The sequence below is a fragment of the Natator depressus genome, chromosome 18, assembly GCF_965152275.1.
Source record: "Natator depressus isolate rNatDep1 chromosome 18, rNatDep2.hap1, whole genome shotgun sequence".
In the NCBI taxonomy this organism is placed as follows: Eukaryota; Metazoa; Chordata; order Testudines; family Cheloniidae; genus Natator; species Natator depressus.
The window spans coordinates 21,949,310-21,971,200 of NC_134251.1; the positions used below are offsets into that span (position 1 = coordinate 21,949,310).

Sequence of the window (21,891 nt, forward strand, 5' to 3'; positions counted from 1 at the left end):
AAGAGGGGCCCCCACCCTGTTCCACTCCACAGGCCACCCTGCTGAGACTTCTACCCCTGCTCAGAGCACAGCCCTCCTCTTGCTCCTAGGCTCAGCTTCCCCCAGCCTTTTGTCCAGGGCCACAGGTTGAACCTTCCACTCATCAGGGGTCCCCAACATCAGTCAGTTCTCACCAGCAGCTCTGTTTCAGCTCCCATCCAAAATCAGCTCCCTCTTCCACATCTCCTGAGCAATTCTCAGTAGCCTTCTCCATTGCTTTCCAACTCCCCCTGACCACCAGCACCCTTATCCTACTGAACTCCTCACCCTGCAGCCCAGATGCCCTCTTTTAAGGTCAATTGGAGGGGGCGGGGGGGGGGGGCAGCTGACCAGCCACAGGTGCGCTGGCCTCTTCCCCCTTAAAGGGCCAGTGTCACCCTCTGACATCCCATTTGACAGGTGAGGAACTGAGTCCCAGGGTGGTGGAGTGACTTGGTGTGATGATCTGGGGAATCTGTCTGTACAACTTAAGATATTGTGCAGTTGTCCTTATGAAAACTGATGTAACATAAAATGCCTCTGTGTCTAGATGTATCCACCATTGTTGACAAGCCTGAAAGCATGTTTCTCCCAGACTAGATACAATGGAGAGTAGTTAGATGTAATGACTATACTCTGGCAGGTCAGTAGGTATGCTAAGGATGTTAGCTGGAACTGGGAAAAGCCACTTCCTCCAGCTTCTCTGAAGGGGGGCTAGAATTTGGGGGGGGGGAGTGGAAATTAACAGCAGCAGGACAAAAAAACCAGGTGTTGATGGTGGGACTCTAAACTCAAGGGACTCAGACAGATACAGGAAGCTTTGGGCAGGAGAGAAAGAGATGGAACGTAGGGGTTGGATTTAGCTGTGGAACCAGCCAAGGTCAGAGAAAGCGAGTGGCCCTAAAGGGAGAAAGAGGCTCCCTGGCTCAGAACTCAAGCCATGAGCTGCAACAGAAGGGTCATGGACATCTCAGAGGATGCCAACCTAAAAAATGCTCCAGGGTGGTGAGGAAACTGAAGCAGGTAAATGCCCAGAGGACATAGATCAGTATATTTCTTATCTCCTTAAAGCAAAAGTCGCAGTGTTGTGGAACGCTGTGCGGAGACTATCTGTTAGCCCGTGGACCCGCCTGGAGTGCTGAGGAAGGCTGTGTCTCGGCTATGGGGGGAACTGAGGGTCTGCGCTAGGAACAGGAGCTAGGCAGTTCAACCCAGGAGGAACTCTGCACCCAGGGACCCTGCCTGGACTCTGTTCAGACTCCTCAAAACCCAGTAAGATGGGTGCCCTCAGCAGCCTGGTGAGATGCCAAGAGGGGGCACCTGACTACATGTGTGATAGTTGGCCAGGCTCACACAGGGTGTCTCTTGCAGAGCCAGGAACTGAACACACATCTCTGTCCAGTGTCTTAAGCACAAGGCCATCCTTCCCCACACACCGTTCCAACCTCCCCAAGACACCAGAGCGTCCAGACACTCCTTGCTCTCCAGGGCCACAATAATTTCCTTCAACCTCCCCTTGCACCTGGAGAGCTGAGCTGGTAGCTGGGTTGAGAGAGCTCATGAAGATCCTGACCCACAAGCTGGGTCTGCAGTATGGATGGGAGCAGCACAGATCGGGGAAATGTTTGCATCCTGACATGCAGCTGCTATACCTCCTGCCCACAAGCTGCATGGGTGAGCGTTACATGGAAAGACAGGGGGTGGGCAGGGCAGTGTGGGGAGAGCGAATAGCCATTAACTGCCCTAGGAGTGTATGGCTCCAGTGCTGCTGCTTGGCCCTGATAGAGACACAGCTACTGCGCCAGCCACCCGCTGTTGTGGGCAGAGACAGAGGCGCTGTGTACCTGTGAGCAGAGAGATGCGGGCGGGCGGTGTCAGAACTCTGGCCTGTGCATGCCATGTGGAGTGCCCCATCTCAGCTCCACGCTGCCTGGGGGAGGATGTTGGCCCAAGAGGTTCTGGAGTCTTTCCCCTCACACGGGAGAGGAGGAGGTGATTGGACTGTAATTAGAAAGAGGAGGAATGCCATGGTGGGTTCTGGGGTCTGCAGCTCACGTCCCTTGCACCATGCGCAGTCCCAGGGTGAGGATTCTGCTGTGCCCCAGTGTAGAAACCCACAGCATTTGAGATCAGCTCCCCTGGTTTTTAGGTGAGTGCCTGGCTATGGGAGGGACTAAAAACTTCTCAGGCCTGGACAGAATTTGACTCAGTCTCCAGAAACTGCAGGGTTTGGTGTAACTTTCAGATTCCCTCCCCCTCTGCCCTTGGGCCCAGCCTACTAGGGCAGGTTGTTTTTCTGGTTTGTACCAATCTACTTCCCCTCATAAAGAGATCTACAAGTGTCTGCCACCTCCAGGCCTGTCTAGCTGGAAGTGCTTGCGTACCGAGGACCATGCTCCCCAAAGGAAGGGGTGGTCCATCTCCTCATAGCAAGTATAGCAGGTTTATGCCACTGTCATGCCCCTGCCCTGCCATGGCCATGTATTTGCAAGGGTCCCCCAGGAGGCAAATTCAAGGCCTGAAAAAGGTTCTGGTTTGCCAACATGCAAGGTTAGGGACAAGACCAGACATGACCTTAGTAGCTGAACAACACGGGAGATGCCAGAGCATTGCATCAGGGAGAGAGTTTGTGCTGCAACATGTTGATGTAATTAGTGTGATGCCTGGCTGAAGCTGGGCTGAGGGGCAGCTATCAGGATGCTGCTGCTGTTCAGGGCCTTCTCCTTTGAGAGCAGGTTGGAAGCAGGTTTGCAGGACTTACTTTATAGTAAACGTGTTTCACACCTGTACTAGGACAGGCTAGGAATATTCTTCCCAAGAAAAGCATTCATTTCTCTGAACACAGATGCTGGGAATTTTAATCTGATTTAAATTAATTAGTATTTCCAACCCCCCCAAAGCTAAGCAGCCATCTCTGCCACCTTTCTAGGCTCCTGGACTCCAAAAGGGCTAAAACTCACATTCATGAGCCCACCAACTACAGAGAACCAAAACCGGTGAGCAGATAAACCCTTCAGGCAGGCAGTGTTTCACTGGAAACTGCCAGGCCAGTTTTTGGTTATAAAAGAGAAAACCTTGGGATTTCTGATTCATAAAAAAATAATATCTACAAGTAACCTTAGAGCTGAGAAACTGGACTTTAACACTGCAATAATAATGTGCACTGGGGGTGGGGGTGTGTGCAGGGGAGAGGCAGGCTTGCATCCAAAGCACTTAAAAGTGAGTAAGTATTATCAGCCACAATTTACAGCTAGGGAAACTGAGTCAGATAAATGCCAACATTTTCAAACTTGGCTGCCTCAAATGACCTAAACAAGGAGCTGATTGTCAGCAGTGGTGGGCCTCCATCCCACTGCTGGAACCACTGTGTTTAGGCACCAACAGGTTTCAGTTTCTTGGATATAGTCATGCACTGAGCCAGTGGCAAAGCCAAGCTGAGAACCCAGGGCACCTGACTTCTCACCCCAATACAAGCCGCTGGACCACAGCTGCCCCTGTATCAGAGGGGATCAGCAGTGAGGCAGAGGGATTCCCACCAATGTTTACTTCCCTTGTAGCTTCCCTGTTAAGTACTCCCCCTCCTCCATTCTAACCCAACAGAACTTCTAGTGGTCAGGGATGGCCCCATTTGCAGAGGAACAGGAGCACTAGGCCCTGGCCTGCAGAATCAGACTCAGCACTTTCCATCTTCAGATCTCAGCACAGAGTATAATGCTCGCTGCCCCCATGTCCAGGTACCTGTTTCGGTCTCAGGAGGAACATCCCCATGCACCCCCCTGCCTATGAACCATCACTAGACCCATCTTCTAGCCAGAGGCCGTGTGCATCCACCCGACAGGTACTAGGCCCAGACTAGCGTCCTGACCAGGATGCCACACAGCATCCGGGTGGGTGGCAGAAGTGTCAGTGGAAGGGGGCAGCACTGTCATCCCTCACTGGTGCCACTGCTCAGTGGTGACTGGTGCATGTGGAGAGCCATCCACTTGCCGTACCCAGAAGGCAACGGGTCATGTGCCCATGCATCATCCGCCCAGCTGAGTGCCAGGGATTGGCCATCCTCACAGCAGGGGACTTGCAGTGCCTGGGCCAGCAGCCACACACTCCCCAGGCCCACTGCAGCCCTGCTCCCCCTCTGCTGCAGGGGGCAGCTTCTCCTTGCTGTGCACCCCTGGATGTCAGGAGCCCCCCCAGGCACTCAGGGCAGCTTCGGCTCTCGGCCTGGGGCTGTCCCCGCATGGGGTCACCCGCCCGGCTGGCAACGCAGGGCGTGACAGGGCTAGTTCATGCCCAGGCACCACACAGGCCAGGTTGCTTCAGTCAGAGCATTTTATTTGTATGAAAATATAAAGTGTCTCCCGCATATTAAACTCCAGTGACTCCAGAGCAAGGGCCAGTCAGCCTCTGGCCAAGCAAGCAGTGTGCAGTTCACAGGCCCAGGAGACACCCTTTGGGTTTCTGCTTCACCCCACTGCCTTGTCACCCAAGTGCTGAGCTGTCCTGGCCCGGGCGGGGCTCTGGCAGGGGCTGTACAGGGATATTTACACTGGGGGAGGGGGGGGAAGAGGGCGATCAATGTACAAATAAATAGCTGGGCTCCCCTATGTACAGGCAGATGTGCGCAGAGTCCACTGCTCTACCAGGGCCTCCAGATGCCCGAGTTTGCAGCTTGGGGGTGGGGGGGCGAGGCCTCCCGCAGCCCCCTGGCCGAGCTGGCTGGCCCTGCCCTCTGCCAGGCTGGGCACGAGTCCGTGGGGCTGCTGCAGTCCTGGCAGCTGCTGGGCTCAGCGCTGGTCCTTTGCAGGTGCTCCAGCAGGCAGCTGCCGGAGTCTCTGCCCAGGAGGTGGGACTTTGCCAGCAGGCTGGTGAGGCGGGACAGGCAGGCTCGGTATCCTTCGCGGTAACTCTCGGCTGGGTCTGGAGGAGAGAGACAGCGAGTCAGTGCTCAGCCGCGGAGCCAGGGCTGCCTTGGCAGGGGGGCTTGGCCAGCCAGTGGCAGGGAGAGGTCCGGTCCCAGCGGGTACAAGGGGAGCCTGCCCTGGCACGGAGAGGGGCCCAGGGCTGCAGCGGCAGGTTAATAGAGTCCGATCCTTGGCAAGGGATAAAGAAAGGGGAACTCCGGGGAGCAGGAGGAACACGTGGTCTGGCTGGGGGGGCGTTCCCGGGGAGGGAGGGGATTCCCCAGGCCGAGCGATTTGAGGAGCTGGCCCTGTCCCGCGCTGGGCCCGGCTGCGCGCAGGTGTCTGGGCTGGGAGGAGCCCGCACTCACCTGGGGCGGGAGGGCAGGGGACCGGGATCTCCTTGAGGAACTGCACGGTCATCTCCAGAATATCCGCCTTCTCCAGCTTGGAATAGCGCGAGCTCTGCGGGAGAGCGACAGGTCAGGCGGCGCCCGGCCTGGGGAGCGCAGCGCGCAGCGCCGTGCGGGCCCCGAGAGCGCAGGAGGGAGAGCGCAGGGCGCAGCGCGGTGCCGGCCGCGGGGGGGACGCGGTCAGGGCGCGGTGCCGGCCCTGCGGGGGCGGGTCAGGGCGCAGCGCGGTGCCGGCCCTGGAGGAGGGGGTTAAGGCGCAGTTAGTGCCGGCCGGGGGGGACGCGGTCAGGGCGCAGCGCGGTGCCGGCTGCTGGTACTCACGTCTTTGCCGATGAGCGGCAGGATGAGGGTCTTCAGCTGGTTCAGGCTCTCATTGATGCGGGCTCGTCTGCGCTTCTCCATCAGCGGCTTGAGGGTCTGCGGGCACACAAGGGCACGGGTCAGTTCCGGTGCAGCGGGGGCACAAGGCGGGCGCGCGGGTCAGTCCCAGGGGAGGCGGGGGCTACATGGGGGGTGCGGAGGCCGAGGAATGTGGGGGCGGATCCGAGGGGACCCCAGTGCTAGAGCGCGACCCTCGCTCACCTTCCGCAGCTCAGTGGCCTCCCCGGGTTTCCTGTGCGCCCCCAGCCTGGAGCTGTAGCTCCGCGCCGCCTCGGGCGCTGCGCTGCGTGGGGACATAGGTCCAGGGGCAGGATCGCTGGAGCTCGGTCCGGGCAGAGCTGCTGGAGGCGGAATCGTGCTCCCAGCCTGGGCTGGAGCTTTTTATGGAGCCGCCTCCGCTGGGCCCCGCCTCTCGCCTTTGTTACAGGGCTGGGGAGGGACGCCCGGGGCAGGGCTGGCTCCTGAAGGAGGCCCCGCCAATTAACAGTCGCCCCATCTGCTGTGTCCTGGGCTCAGGTCACTGAGCTCTGGGCACTGGCTGCAGGTTAGCGTGCAGCCCGGCCCATCACCTGCCCGGCTCTGGTCTCTCCGCCTCGCGGGGTGCGAGTGGGTGTGCCAGGGAAACCCAGCAGCCCCACACTGCCCCGAGTCCCAGCACTGCCCCCACTCCCACAGCCAGCACCAGCTTTCCGACGACTCTGCAGCGTGCATTACGCGCCGCCTGGGAAAGCGCTCGGGATTCGTGCCCGGCCCGCCCCCCAGCCCCCCGACGGAGGTGTGCACATAAGTACTTGCAGACACAGGCCGGTGTATTCGGGGGGTCCCTCTCCTGACACGTGCTACGCGCACGGCTCTGTGCAGGCGTCTCCGCAGTTTAGGACGCGGGTGGACCTAGTGCGGGCACAAAGCTCCTTTCGGGGAGCCCCGCTGCCTCCCTCAGCTCAGCCCCGCCGGGGGGAACGCCGGACACGCGGGGGCCCTGGCTGGGGCCGGGCTGCGCGGCATGTGGGACGCTTTGCTGCGCGGGGCGTGTTGTCTCCGCGCCCCGCGGACGGGAGCTGCCCGCGCCGCGCTCCGCGCAGTGACCCGCGGGACCAGCGGCCGCTCCCTGGGCCGCCCCTCGGGGCCGGCGGCGTCTCCCTCGGCTCCCCAGGCGCGGGCGGGACAGGGCGGCACAGAGACGGGTGGTTCGCCCCGGCTCCCCCGGCGCAGCCCCCGGCCGCCGCCCGCCCAAGCTGCTGTCCAGGGTGCTGAGCGCAGGGCCCCGCACTCGCCTCCGGAGGGGGCAGCTTCAGGGGCCGTCTCCAGCCGCCCGGCTGCTGGGGCCGGGTGGTTCCGTCCCTGCCCCCGCTGGGAGCCGCAGGGAGTCAGCCCCGGTCACCCCCTGCCTGGGGAGGGGGGCTCTGACCCGCACCCCGGCACGGGCAGCAGCGGGACCTTGTGCGGCACCGCCGGGGTGTTGGCCTCCCGGGGGTGAGCTCGGCCCAGTGGGGCTGGCGGGGGGGCCGTTCAGCGGCGCTTCAAACCACCACCTGCTGCCCCGCGAGGGGAGGGTCCGGGGAGGGCGCTGAGCGAGGGCCTGTATTGCCAAGGGGGGTGGACAGCTCCCCCAAGGACGGTTTGCGGCTGCAAAGCCCCTTAGTTAACTGCTACCAGTCAGCCGGGAGGGAAACGGGTCCCGCACCTGCAACCATGCAGCCAGGTGCCGGTGTCCCTTCACCCCTTCCTGCCAGGGACTAATCTTTACAGGGGAAACTCCTTGTCTGACAGTCTCTTATGGTACCAAAGTGCATTAACCGTCCTTCTGGGGGAAACGTAGGGGCTCTGAGCCGCTGCTGCGGCTGTTTGGCAGGCCTATCCTCTCTCTTTTAAGGACACAACAAGGCGGCGAGGGAGAAGAGACTCGTGAAGACAGAAAAGGCAGCACCTGTCTTGAGGGCTTTCTTTCCTGAGGCCTAGCTGCTGGAAAATGAGAGACCCAACCCAGCACAAGGGCCTATCGGCCATTGGCAGCTCATTTTAAGGCCAGAAGGGACCATTGTGATCATCTAGTTTGAGCTCCTGTCTAATACAGGCCAGAGACCTGCCCCAAAGAAGCACTGGAGCAGATTTTTCAGAAAGACATCCAACCTTGGTTTAAAACTCGTCAGTGATGGAGAATCCACCAGGACCCTTGGTCAACTGTTCCAGTGATTAATGGCCCTCACTGTACAAAGCCTACGCCTTCTTTCCAGTTCTAGTTCTAGATTTCTAGTCAAAATGTCAAGTGATACCAAGTCAAAGGCCTTACAGAAGTCTAGGTATATTACATCAACACTATTACCTTTGTCGACTAAACTTGTGATCTCGTTTAAAAAAATAAGATATCAAGTTAGTTTAATAACTAACATTTTCCATAAACCCATGTTGATTTGCATTAATTATATTACCCTCCTTTAGTTCATTAGTAATCAAGTCCTGTACCAGCTATGCCATTATTTTGGCTGGGATCATTACCGGGCTGACAGGCCTTTAATTACCCAGGTATACTCTTTTAAAAAATTGGCATTACATTAGTTTTCTTCCAGGCATCTGGAAGTTCCCCAATGCTCTGAGATTAATTGAAAAATCAACATTAATGGTCCAGCGAAGCCCTCAGCCAGGTCTTTTAAAACTCTTGGTTACAAGTTATCTGGGCCTGTTGATTTTTAAATGTCTGCCTTTAGTAGTTTCTGTTTAACATCCTTCAGTGATACTAGTGGAATGGAAAGAGTATTATCATCCCCATATGATGAGACTATATCAGCTGTTTTACCCCAAGTACCAAGCAGAAATATTTATTGAACCTCTCTGGCTTTTCTGCATTATTATTGATAATTCTACCACTTCCATCTAGTAATGGACTGATACCATTCTCAGGATTCCTGGTGTTCCTAATAGATTTTAAAACTTCTTATTGTCCTTCCCTTTGCTGGCCATTGATTTCTCCTTGTGTCCCTTGGCTTCCCTTATTTTCTACATTTCTTTACTTGTGATTTATATTCATTACTATCAACTTCCCCATTTCTTCTATTTGTTAACTATTATTTTTCACAGCAGCGTTGAGCTGTTTAAGGCATTACATTTAGCTTGTCTTTCCATTCACATTATCACACCAGTGTTGCAAAAGGTGGCATTGTCTTTCTTGGCTAAGCCAGACTCTTATGGGACAGGAGACAGACCATGTTAAACGGGAAAGAGCAGCCGTGTGGTAGGGAAGGGGATGGGGCACATCAGAGGGGCTCACATCCAAGTGCTGTTCAGGATTTTGCTCAGTCCAGTGGAAGGGTGATGTCATCTGGTTTCCTCTCTCTGGGCAGGACATCTTTGGGAATTAGGACAGTTAAGTCTCAGTGGGGTGATGGCAGGTCCCAGGGCCAGAGGGCAGCGGTGCCTGGTCCCTGGGCTGGGGGTTCCCGGCCGCTCTCGGCTCCCCAGGCCCGGCAGGGGGTGGGGGGCACAGAGACAGCTGCTTGCCCCCCGGGGGGGAGAGTTTGCCCAGGCTCCCGCGGAGCAGCGTCTCCTGTCAGCACCAGCCCCCGGCCCCGCCGCCGCCCGCCGGGGCTGCTGTCCAGGGTGCTGAGCGCAGGGCCCGGCGTGAGCCTCCGGATGGGGCCGCTTCAGCGACCGTCTCCGGCCGCCCTCGCCGGGTCTCTGCGCCGCAGGATGTGACCCACGGGGGCGGCCGGGAGCCACTCGGGTCTCACGCGGCTGCCGGCGGGACCCCAGGTCCGACCCCGCCGGAGCCCCGCGCCAGGGAAGAAGAGGAGCAGCTTGCGAGGGCCGTGCCCAGACGGGACGGTGCGGGGACAGGTGATTAGAGCTAAGCCCCGGCACCCAGGGGTGCCCCGGCTGGGCCCGGTGCTGGCTGCGAGGCTGAGCGGCGGGGTTCGGACACTAGCCCGGAGCCCTGAGCTCCAGCGTGGTACTTGGGACCCCGGGGCGGCCAGGGCTAGCGAAGGGGAGCGGGGGCAGCGCTAGCTAAGGAGGCATCCAGGGCTAGCTAAGGAGGCATCCAGGGCTAGCTAAGGGGGGGTCAGGGCTAGCGAAGGGGGCATCCAGGGCTAGCTAAGGGGGGGTCAGGGCTAGCGAAGGGGGCATCCAGGGCTAGCTAAGGGGGCATCCAGCCCCCCAACAACCTCTGGGCTGGTGCGGCCGGCAGATTTGCTCCTGGGGCTGGGGCTGCCCGTCCGCGGCGGCGGAGGGGAGCCAGGGCCGAGAAGTCACCTCACCGCGCTCCGGCCTGGCCCGGGGAGGGCGAAAGGATCCGCGGGCGAGCGAGGTTATTCCCCGGGCGGCGCCAAGCTGCCAGAGCCTCCTGCGGCCGGGGGCAGCGCGGGCGCGTTGGATCGCGGCAAGGTCAGGCCCAAGGGGCGCTGTGGGCCTGCGGCCGGGGGGGACACAGGTCCCGGGGTCACTGGAGTTAATGCCCCGGCCCCGTGCTCGGAAGGGGCTCTTGGGAATGGAGGCGAGGGTAGGAAACACGCCGCCATCTGCCCGAGGCAGCGGGGGGGCCCGGGACAATAGCGCCGCGCCCAGACGCTTCCCCGAGCAACTGACAAAAAAGCTACAACTCCTGGGGGGGGGGCCGGGGGGGGCCTCCAGTGCAACAGCAGGGGGCTGCCTGGGGCTGCTGAGAGCCTGGGCCAGTCGCTCCGACCCATGCAGCGCAGTGGGCTGTAAACCCCATTGCTGGGGGAGGGGGTTGCGAAGCCCACCCCCGCTGGGGGCTCTGCATGTGGCAGGAGGGAAGGAGCGCAGTGGGGCTCTCCCCCAGCAGACACTCCCGCAGTTGGGGGCGGTAGTGGGCACCCAGTGCCGCCGCCTTTCCTCTCCAGCGGAGGGGGCCTTGAGGCTGCCTCGGGGGGCGATGGGCGCTCCGTGGGGCTGCCGGCCCCTGTCTAGGAAGAAGGCAGGGGGTGCCTGGGGAGGGAGGGGCGGGGACTGCCCCGGTGTGCCCAGGGCCGCGGCTTGCTTGTTCCGGCCCTGGACCCAGTGGGGGTTGGGCGGGATGCAAGCGCGGGCGGCTGCCTGGGGGACTCGTTTTTCCTCGGGCTCTCCTGAATTGTTTGTGCCTCAGAAGCAACCCCGAAGAGCTGCCCAGGACCGGCTGGCCGCGCTCCCAGCTCGGTGCAGCGCCGAGCACTCCAGGCAGGGCAGGGGCAGTCAGAGGCTGCTGAGCTGTAAAGAGCCACCAGCGGGGGCTGCTGGGGAGCCGCTTCCGTCCGTGGTTCGCGGCTCGCCGAGCCTGTGCAAAGCCAGAAGCTCCTCCCTGGGTTTCTTTCCTTTCGCTCCTCAGCCCTTGCAGCCAAGCCCCGGCCGTGACAGAGCCGTGGGCTGGAAGAGAGACGGGGCTGAAATCCGCGCTCAGCCCTTCTCCGCAAAGCCAAACGCCTCGAGCGCCCCGGGGGCCGCGATCAGCTTCACCCCCGTGTCCTTGGAATCGGTCCCAGGGCGACCCCCGCCCCAGACAGCCGCCGGAGCAGCCACAGGAGGGGGGGCACGTGCCAGTGGGGGCCCGTCTGCTGCCCTAACTGCCGCGAGACAGACAGACAGACAGACAGGCCGCGATCGCCTCCCCACGCTGCCGGACAATGGGGGGCGGGGGGAGGATCTGACAGAGAATCAGCCCCGCGGGGCAAGGCTTGCTGGGGTGGGATCCAGGCCGGGACAACGCTGGCTACCAGGGGTACCTAGATAGATAGATAGATAGATAGATAGATAGATAGATAGATAGGAGCAGAATCTATCCATCCCCATACCCCCCACTCCCCCATCTAGCTGTCTGTCCATCCTCCCACTATCTATCTGTCTGTCTATCTATCTATCTGGATTAAGTATAAAGCCCATTACTTCCCACACATCTCTCCTAAGCGGGCCTGGGAAAGGCCGGGGGAGGAACCCAGGGCTGGAGAGGGCCTGCTGCCAGTGCCCCATTTGAACCGGCCCTGGAGAGTTACCAGGGCGGCAGGGCAGGGCTTGGCAGCTGGGATTGCTGAGCTGAAGCCCCAGTTCTGGCCCTGACTTTCTCTGTGGCCTCTCCATCCCTGGAGTGGAGATAGTGCTTCTCTCTGCCGAGGAATGTGTACCCTGTTCCTCCCTGTTGTAGAGAGAGATTTCTGCAAACCTACCCCAGGGACATCTGGCAATATCTGTAATGCCAAGTAAGGTCCACCTACTGTAAGTGCGAGGTCCTATGCTAATGCTGACGTATTCTATGTATTTCCAAGGGTCCCCTCCCTGGCAGTTTGGACAGACGTTGGCTCGGTACCTGGCATTAGGGTGACCAGATGTCCCGATTTTATAGGGACAGTCCCGATATTTGGGGCTTTGTCTTATGTAGGCACCCACCCCCTGTCCCGAATTTTCACACTTGCTGTCTGGTCACCGTACCTGGCATGTCCCAGCACGGTAGAGTTCTCCACTCTTTTCTCTTCTGTGGCTTTTTATCAGAGTGGTCAGACCCTCCCCGGAGCCAGGAGACTCTGCCCATCCCTTAGGCCGGTTCTGCTGTTGGATGCAGAGAAATGTCAATCCAGTGAGAAAAGGGAAGACATAAAGAATAAAATGACACAATCCTTCCTACACCTTTGTAGTTAAACTGTCTGGTGTTGGGCTTGCTGAGATATTTTCCACTCATCTTATCCTGAACAACCCTGTCCAGTTCTGGGAGAACACTTCATCCAGTTCTCTGGCATCCAACAGCTCAACTCTGGGCTCCTCACTGCGGTTTCCTCACTGGCATACAATCAAACTCCACTTGAGTTGTTCAGGCTGAAGCGTAGGGGCTGGGTATAGGGTATGCCACACATCCAGCGTACATACGTTTATCTTTACACTTGCATTTGATACTTGAAGGGTTCATGTTTAGTCCATCCACCTGGAAACAGTCAGGGCACACCCTGACCGTTGTGTAGGAGCAACACATTGCTCCATCCAAGGACGAGGACCAGATATGAACCCTGGGAAGTTAATTAAAGGACAGTAATCGTGGGAAGCTTCCTTGGCCTGGCCTCAAGGCCTGAGAATTAGGATTGTAGTAGATAGAGGCTGGAAAATAAGAATATTAATCAAAGTCATGTATTCCTTTGTTGTGTCTTTTTGCGGTGGAAGTAGGTAATGCGCAGGGGGGAGAAATATAATAAAAGGGAAGGTGGAAAGCTGACAGGCGGCAGCCCTTTTCAGCTAACCAGCTTGCTTGCTTGGATAAACCTGTGTTCTGTCTCATCATTGAACCGCCACAGATACTATTGGTTAACACATCGTAACACATCTTTGGAGGGCCAAAGATTACTTTACCAAATACAATGCTGCAGCCGGGCTTGTCCGCTAGTGTGTGGGTGGAGGGGGAGCACATGTCTGGCCCCTGCAATCTCCACTTCCACTGGCAAGCGTGTGCCTTAGAGCCCCACCCGGTGATTTACACCTTGCCCTAAAGAAGAGAATTCATTCCTGGAAGCTGACTGTGCAGCAATAGTCAGAAAACCAAGTGACACCAATAGAAATCCGTGACATTGTCCAATGTGCTGCCCTATACTGTGCGTAGGAAAATAATCTCATTAACACCCTTCTGTGACCTGGCGCTGGGCAGTTCACACTGGGTGTGTTTATGCCTGAGGTTTACTCCGTTGCTTTTGCCTCTGTATAGATTTCAAGAGATTTTTATTGCATGTTTGGAGGAAAGGGCCTTGCCACCACGAGAATGACACTCACGACACTCAGTATCAGAGCTTGAGAGGCTGCGGATTTACAAAGAAAGGTCAGTGATGCTTGTGGATGGAGAAAATGGAGCTTTGATTTCTACCAGACAGATTTATACAGTGGTCACCAGGTTTAGCACAGAGATGGGCAGCCAGAAGGAAAAGCCCTGAGCACTTGTCACATCCCCTGGCACCCTGGGACACCCTCACTTCTCCTCTGTGGCCTGGGGCTTGGGGGGGTTGTTCTGAGTTTTCAGTGGTTTAGTGGCTAGCACCATCTTGTGGTGGAAGCGTTTAATGGCTACATCTGGGATTCACCATGATGGGATTCAGGGGACTGTTCTGAGCTGCCGTATCATAGACGTGGTTCTGAGCAGACCATGTAAGTGCTGCTGGCCTAGCAGGGAGTGTGGTCAAATACGTCCCTCTAAAACATACAAGCAAAGGTTTTTTAGAGACATGATGGAGGCAAGACCCAGGGGCCTCAGCATGGGAAAAGCCTCCTTTTCCCCATCCCCAGCTGGAAAGGGCAGGCCAGCTCAGCAATGAAAGGGTCCAATTCTGAGGTTTAGAAGGAAACCGAGTGACGCAATAATGATAATCTGTCTGGAGATTTAATGTCAGGGGCTCCTGGAGCGAGATTTAACCAGCGGGGCCCCGCGCTCTGGCCTGCCTCATTTGTTCCACATGACATTTCCGCCGTGCAAGGGGCTGCTCCAGAGTTAGCTCCTCTGCAGCTCTCCACTGCCTCAGAGCTGGTTTGTGCTTGCGAGGAGAACATCCTGCTCCTGAGCGAATGACAAAAGGATCTCCAAGGCCAGCTCAGAACTGAGAGATGCCCAGCAAAGGCCTGCAGGCTTCTCTGGAGGGACTCAGAGGTCACACCTAGCCGCTGGGCTCTGCTGTCTGCAAAGCCAAGCCAGGTGCTGCCAGGCCGGGGCAGGATCAGAATCACCTTCACCAGCTCCACAGCCAGGCCTCCGCAGCTCTGCCGCCCTCTCTCATATCCCATGGGCGGTGCCGTGACCATCTTCTCCATCCTTTGTGGGGCCTTTGCCGTGGCCAGCACCATCACCTCGCTCTGCACAGACTGTTGGCAGGTAATATGCACTTTGGTGTCCTTTCTGTCCCACCTGGTAAGGTAAATGCCACTGGGCTATGGAGACCTCCATGCTGAGGCAGGCTCCTGGGCTGGTGAGTGCACTCACACGGGGCAATGCAGCATCCCTCAGCAAACTCTCCTAGCTGCCCTGGGTCGTCATGCCTAGGAAATCCCCAGAGCAGCATGAAACCCCCCAGCGTCTGCTCTGACAAACATACCCCATACATCAAAGAGGAGCTGTAAATTCTAGTCTAGCCAGGTTCTTATGCAGGGCCCATCACCGTGGTATCTGAGCACTTCCCTCGCTCTCCTGAAGAATGGGGCTTGTCAGGATCTACGCAGACTCTGGTTTGGTGTAATTAGCCGGCGCGCTCCAGACAGCACATTCCAAGCAGAACTAGGGTGGTGAAGTGGAGCGATGAGGCTTCGCTGCCCTGGAGTCGCTCCAGCCCGGGTTATTGAACGAGCACTGCACACTGGGTACTGAGCTCTGCGGAAAATCTGGCCCCAGCTGGTGGTGCTGAGCCTCGAACTCTGGGCCCCACGGGAGCACATTATAATGACCAGTCAAATGCTGCTACTGACCAGAGCTGAAGAATGTTGTTGGCAAACAGGGCCTGGTGCTTTCCAGAGAGCGTGGCATCTACCGCCCATACAGGTGCTAGAGCAGGCCCTGGGGGAGGCCAGGGTCTGAGGATGGTAGAGGAGAGAGTTAGAATAAAAGCAGGGTGTCTTGTATAACGTGACGGGATAGTCAAGGGGATGGGGGGAAATGGGATAACACTTTCTTTCTCTCTCCTGGTGAGAGGAAACCCTGATGTTAAACCAGGCACCAGGCGGCTGTACTGTACGGCAGGATACGAAGCCCCATGACTTGCACCTTCTCCCCTCTCAGATTAACAGCAAAGGCTCAGTTGTTCTGAGCACCCGGTGTCGTGGCCTCTGGAGAGAATGTGTCTGGGACAAGTTTGTGAAGATCTGGACCTGTGATGTTTTCAACTCCTACCTGAATCCACATCCAGGTAACAAAGAGCGAGGCCCTGAGGCTGATGTATCAGAACACAGCAAATGGTATTTGAAAGGGCGCTCAGCCCCCCTGCCCGAGGAGGATTTAGACCACTCGCTAACTACCGGGGCAGGCTGAGCCCTTCCTGTGGGACAGATTATCTCACACCCACTACTGCGTGGTTCTGGCACCTTGCTCTGAGCACCTGGCACTGTTGGAGCCCAGATATTTTGCTAGAGCGGCCTTGGGGCTGACCCACCCGCTGTTCTTGTGTTCCTACCAATAGCACCTACCCTCTGCGCTTTGGGGATGACTTTCAGTCAGATCAGAGTGCTGCAGGAGATGAAGTTCTACAAATAAAACTTCATTCTAGAGTCAGGGAAACTCCGTGCAAAATGGGGCTTTCCAGAGTCTCTTGACATGGGGCCCTTCCCTTCAGCCAGCCCACTGTCCCACTCCAGAAAGCTCCTGGTCATTTTCCTTTGGAGGGCCACGTTCTTCCCCGGGACACAGGGCTGGGGAGAGAGGCAGGAGGGCGCAGCACCCAGCTGACTGTTCCGAGCAGGCGAATCCCCCTTCCTAGGGCTAGGTGGCACTGCGAGATAGAAGCTAAGCACTGAACGAGGAGGGGAGGGAGCATACTCGAGAATGACTGGACTTCGCATGCAGAAGGCGGGAAGCAGAAGGCCGCGGCTGAGGCTGCCAGCCTAGCAGGGTCTTTTTAATGGCTCATGGTTACACCTGAGCAGCTGGTGCAAGCAGATGCGCGCTGGCAGCTCCCAATGGCTCCAGCTGGAGGCGCGTCCGTGCGCAGGCGGAGTGAGGCCTTGACTACTGCTCTGTGTTCCTGGCTCATCTGTACCGCGCCAAACGCCCTTGGTAACACGTGTTAAAGCCTGCCAGCTGCACAAGTCCTTGCTTCCTGTTTAAATCCTTCAGCCCTACAGCCCACACACTGTCTGTCCCCAGCTCTACAGCTCATCCGAAAAATTCACAATGTTGGCACCCCCCTCCCCCCCGCTGAAACAACGTCCAGGAAATTGCCACTGATTTTTCCCATTTTTTGAATGTTTCATTCAGTCCATCAGTCACCACTGATCTGCAAAGGGGTCAGACTGGTGGCCAGCACCGTAGCCCGTTACCACCCCCTGCACCGTCCATCCTCTGCTGGTACAGCCCTACATCCAGGACCGCACCCACTAGCCCCCCGTCTCTGGGCACGTTCTCTAGCCCTCTCCTGCTCATGGTTTGTTTGCTTCTTTTTATAAGCTGCAATCATCCTCACACGGACGCTGCTGATCACTTCCAGCATTGCTAGTGCTGGGGCATTCCTCTGCCTGCTCTTGGGATCTCAATATTTCAGCTGCTGTCAGGGACCTCTGGCTAAACAACACTGTCTCCGCCTGGCTGCCGGACTCTTCTTCCTCGTAGGTAGGTTCTCCCCCGAACTCTAAAATAAGAGCTGTTAAAACAAATGAACTCCCTCTAGGAGATGCAAAAAGAAAAGGAGGACTTGTGGCACCTTAGAGACTAACCAATTTATTTGAGCATAAGCTTTCGTGAGCTACAGCATCCGATGAAGTGAGCTGTAGCTCATGAAAGCTTATCCTCAAATAAATTGGTTAGTCTCTAAGGTGCCACAAGTGCTCCTTTTCTTTTTGCGAATACAGACTAACACGGCTGTTACTCTGAAACCTCTAGGAGATGCCATCCCAAGTTGTGAAGCTGGCTGGGAGCCTGAAAGGGCGTGCGAGGTCAGTCAGCTAGGGAAGACCACACACACTTGAAAACGCCCTCACACGGGTGCATGTGTGCCCATGAACCTGGCCATGTGGCCATTAGGGACGGTCAGGAAATAATTTGGTTTTTTCCCCCATGAAAAAATTCAATTTTTGTCAAAAGTTTTCTATGGAAAATGTTAATGTAAAAAACAAAAACTTTCCCTTTTCAGTTTCCACAAACAAAACAAATAAAAATTTTAAAATCAAAATCAAACTATTTGAAAATGGTGTGTATGGATAGCTGTAGGGGTACCTGTAGGGGTATCTGTTTAGGGATAGCTGTAGGGGATAGCTGTAGGGGTAGCTGTAGGGATACCTGTAGGGGTATCTGTGTACGGATAGCTGTAGGGGTAGCTGTGTAGGGATAGCTGCGTAGAGGTATGTGATGGGATAGCTGTAGGGATATGTGTAGGGGGTAGCTGTAGGGATAGCTGTAGGGATAGCTGTGTAGGGCTCAGACACCAGGCTCTTATTAAACAGACTAAGCCCGGGATGACTCCAGCCCCATCACACAGCAGGATGGAAGATTATAGGGCCCTCCGCCGAGATGCAGGGCTCTTCCCCAAAGAGGATGGCTCTAGACTGTTCTCAGTGGTAGCAGATGACAGGACAAGGAGTAATGGTCTCAAGTTGCAGTGGGGGAGGTTTAGGTTGGATATTAGGAAAAACGTTTTCACTAGGAGGGTGGTGAAACACTGGAATGCGTTACCTAGGGAGGTGGTGGAATCTCCTTCCTTAGAAGTTTTTAAGGTCAGGCTTGACAAAGCCCTGGCTGGGATGATTTAATTGGGGATCGGTCCTGCTTTGAGCAGGGGGTTGGACTAGATGACCTCCTGAGGTTCCTTCCAACCCTGATATTCTGTGATTCTATGATTCCCCTGACTTAGCCTGGCAGCTGGACCAGGTGTGCCCCATTAGCGCCAACCCTGGGCGTAAGAAGGTTTGAGCCTCTCTCTCTCTCTGTGGCAGAGGGAACCAGGGTCAGGAACAGGGGGGTCCTGCAGGGACCAGCCACGCTTGGGAGCAAGAGCGGACTGGACATTTATGTTTGCTGTTATGAAAGTTGAGTTATAAAGAAACCCCAGGCAGCGTGTGTGTGTGTGTTCAGGGGGAAGTTGTGCCGTGCGATGCATGTCCTTGTGTGCGTGCGTGTGTGTGTGTGTAGGGGGAAACTGTGCAGTGTGTGTCTGTGGGTGTGCACACAGGGGTGTGTGTAACCATGTTAGGAGCAGAGTGGGATGCCACTTGCTTACAAACATCATAAGAAAAAGCTGGAACTCCCCACACACATTTCTAAATGATCATTTACGACAAGATCTGAGGGTAGCTGGGGAGTGTCTCTTCTTTTCACCCTCTGCCCTTTCGAAATCTCCCCAGGGGCCCAGCACACAGCAGGACCTACCCAAACTCACATGCCAGCAGACAGGAGGTTTTGCTCTCTGGGGTCTACCCCAAGCCTGGGGGAGTCACAGAGTTCTCTGCTTTGTTTCAGGCATTTCAACCTCTGTTGGGGTCGTAAGATACTGCGTGTATGTCTACTCCCTGCACCAGTACGAGGTACTGTCACCAGCAGCTACTGTTCGTTATTTACTGAGCCCCTCCATGGTCACCTGGCACTTTACATATACGTAAGAGACACAGCCCCTGCCCCAGGGAGCTTACAATTGAGTTCGGAACCAGACAAGGCAGTTCAGACACAGGATCTGAGGGGACACAATGAGCTGGAGTTGCCATAGGAATAATGGTGTATTGGTCACTTTTGAAAGGCTTCACGTAACGCTCGTCCACCCATCGCTTTGATGAATGAGCTGGTTTTTGACTAACAGCTGTTTTGGTTTGGTGCTGTCAGCGAGAGATCTGTCTGGAAGGCTCCTACAGATCCCGTTCGGGTCCCATCCTAATCTGAACAGAGGGCAGACAGAGAAGCGTTACTGACCCCACTCTTTGGGAGAGGCCCAAGGGATCCAGGATCACTCTATGTAACACAGGGCAAGCACCAGGCAATGCCTTTCTATTTCCTTTGGGCCACACCACGCTCTCTTTATGCACCTGCACCCTTAGCCAGCTAACTAGGGCTGTGAGAGTGTAACCGGGTGCAGAATTTGGCCCTCCGTGAGTTCATCAAATTCAGCCAGTTGAATGAATGAGGAGCCTCACAAATATCATGTATGACAACAAAACACCACGCTGGGGAAATGCTCCCTCAGCAAATCTGACCCACCTCAGGACCTGGGCTTTCTACCCTTGCAGACACTTCTCCTGTGGTAGCTTTAACAATAGATGTCATTCGCCACTTTTATGCTGGAGCCAGTGGAGTGACCCCAGGGTGACCATGACACATTTTCTACTGCTCACACTCAGTTGTCTTGGCATTTTGCTTTTGTTTTACAGGTGTCTCTAAAAATCCCAGGGTTCCCAAGCTTTGAATACGGCTACTCCCTGTGGATGGCTGTGGGGGGCAGCCTAGGGGCTATTGTTGCAGCTGGTGTATCCTGCTATGAAGTCCTGTTTACAAAGGATCCCAGGGCAAATGCAGTGAAGGAAGTAGCTGAGAGTGGGTGCACTGCTGGCTTGGACATTGTGCGTACGTATGTGTGAGCGGGAAGAGATTTCCTGAGCCTGAGGACATCAGGCTCGGAGGACGCTGAAAGTCACAGATTGGTGATGTTTGACACAGCTCTGTGCTTGGAAAGGCTGGGAGACCTGCTTTGTGAGCGTTTCTCAGATACTGTTTCCCATGGATTAGGCTAAAGTAAGGGATACATTTGACATGTTTCCCTGCTAGATTTCGTTGGTATCTAAGGTCAGGTGGAACAGGCCGTGCAACTTATCCCCCAGCTCTCCTGGCCTATGCTATTCGCATATCGCTTTGGCCAGCTTTGCATGCGTTAAATAAGACGTCAAACTAAAGTTTGAGTCCAGGCAGGTAAAAACAACGTGCTGCTAATTCAGTGCTCTGGGCTGTCATATGGGCCGAGAGAGACAATGTGACGTGAACACTTTGTCCGTAGTGCCCAATATGTCATCACATTCCCTTTGGTTTAGCCTTTGAACACTCCATTTTCTGCCCTGCTTTTGGAAGTTTTCCCCTCCTTGGCACTGATGAGGCCTCAGCTGGAGTCCTGTGTGCAGTTCTGGGCAGCGCACTTAAAGCAAGATGTGGGCAAACTGGAGCGAGTACCCTGCAGAACCACGAAGTGCAAAGTGTAGAAAACCTGACCCACGAGAAAAGGGTCAAAAAACTGGGCACAGTTAATCTTGAGAAAGGACCTGAGGGGGACTTCCCTGGCGCTACCGCCGACCCACTGTGGGACAACTGGGCCGCGGTGCCCCCACCCTTCCCTGAGGCCCCCACCACCTTCTCCACTCCACCCCCGGCGCCCGAAGGTCTCGGCTGTTCGCTGTGTCCCTCCTCCTCGAGATGGGGGAGTGAGGAGTGACGCGGAGAGCCAGCAGCTAGTGGACAGACGAGGCTCAGCCAGACTCTGGTGGCCGGGGGGGTGGGGAGGTTAGGGTCTAACTCTCAGGATAGTGACGCTCAGGAACAGGCGTCCAAGGGAGGTTGTGGAATCCCCGTCATGGAGGTTTTTAAGACCAGGCTGGACAAACCCCTGTCAGGGGTGGTCTGGGTTTCCTCAGTCCTGCTGCAGTGCAGGGGGCTGGACTTGATGACCTCTCGAGTTTCCTTCCTGCCCCACATCCCTATGATACACTTCATGGAGCCACACTGCTGTCTGGGGGTGGAGCCTGAGACGATTGAGGGCCACAGGGTGCTTGACCTTGTTTAAAGGAAGCCTGATGCAAAGGGTGGCTGTTGGTCCTGGGTAGCGCGGGGAGCACTTTCATGTGGGGACATAATGTGTCATATAAATGGTGACACTGGCAGACCAGGTGCCAGCTCATGCCAAGGCCCCCATGCCTCCAGGGAGCCCTGGCTTCTAAATAGCCGGAGCCAGTCTGGCTCACCTGGGTGTTCGTATTGTTAATAGAGGTATTAGCATGATAAGAATGTGTTTCGACTTTATTGAATGCTTGCGAGTTGCTGCCTGCGTTCATCTCACGTACGACAGCTGTATCCAATACTGTACGGTAATATTCGAGCTGCTGTACTGAGAAAATCTACGTAAGTCACCGGACAGGAGAGAGACATTAACTAGTGTGACGTGCTAATCTGCAACAAACAGTGCTACATCCCTGCCCCGTGGGAAAGGCCCCTGGACTCCGGGTGGACGGTTTGGGAGGATAAAGAGGATAAAAGATATTTGCCTTCCCCCACCATGAAGATCAGTCATGCAAGTGGATTTCTTCTGTCAGCTGATCTTGCAGCTCAGAGCACAAGGGAGGAGGGAGATAGAAACCCCTAACAAGAAGGAACTGTGTCTCTATGTGGCTTGGACTCTGGGGGACGAGGTCTCTAGGCATAGGCAAGAGATCCCCAGCTGCTCAGCCTGGGTTAGCCCTAAAAGTCATATAAAGCTTGCTGATTAGAGAAGTCACTATTATTATTTTTTAATTAAGATTGTAACTCGTTTGTGTGCGTGCCTTTACCTGCACTAACCTTGTCAAATAACTCTCTT

The 21,891-nt window shown here is 56.2% G+C and overlaps 1 protein-coding gene and 1 long non-coding RNA gene across 2 annotated transcripts; one reads left to right on the plus strand and one right to left on the minus strand.

Moving 5' to 3' along the window:
- Positions 1 to 4,651: 4,651 nt before the first annotated feature.
- On the minus strand, positions 4,652 to 6,004 carry HES2 (hes family bHLH transcription factor 2). Its single transcript, XM_074933908.1, has 4 exons — positions 5,909 to 6,004; positions 5,648 to 5,743; positions 5,285 to 5,378; positions 4,652 to 4,932 (listed from the first exon to the last, which is right to left on the minus strand). Exons 1-4 carry the CDS (start codon positions 6,002 to 6,004, stop codon positions 4,652 to 4,654), a joined length of 567 nt encoding a protein of 188 aa, XP_074790009.1.
- A 10,821-nt stretch (positions 6,005 to 16,825) lies between these two features.
- LOC141974307 (uncharacterized) lies at positions 16,826 to 20,235 on the plus strand. The gene is made up of 3 exons (XR_012635724.1): positions 16,826 to 16,964; positions 18,807 to 18,871; positions 19,706 to 20,235. It is a non-coding gene; the product is annotated as an uncharacterized LOC141974307 (long non-coding RNA).
- The last annotated feature ends 1,656 nt before the right edge of the window (positions 20,236 to 21,891 follow it).

What these genes read in the sequence shown, in the direction of transcription:
- HES2 (XM_074933908.1), bottom strand. Translation starts at nt 6,004, where the DNA reads ATGTCCCCACGCAGCGCAGCGCCCGAGGCGGCGCGGAGCTACAGCTCC. An exon ending in AGGCCACTGAGCTGCGGAAG is followed by an intron (nt 5,744 to 5,908) that starts GTGAGCGAGGGT and finishes GTGTGCCCGCAG; the next exon opens with ACCCTCAAGCCGCTGATGGA. An exon ending in TGCCGCTCATCGGCAAAGAC is followed by an intron (nt 5,379 to 5,647) that starts GTGAGTACCAGC and finishes GCTCTCCCGCAG; the next exon opens with AGCTCGCGCTATTCCAAGCT.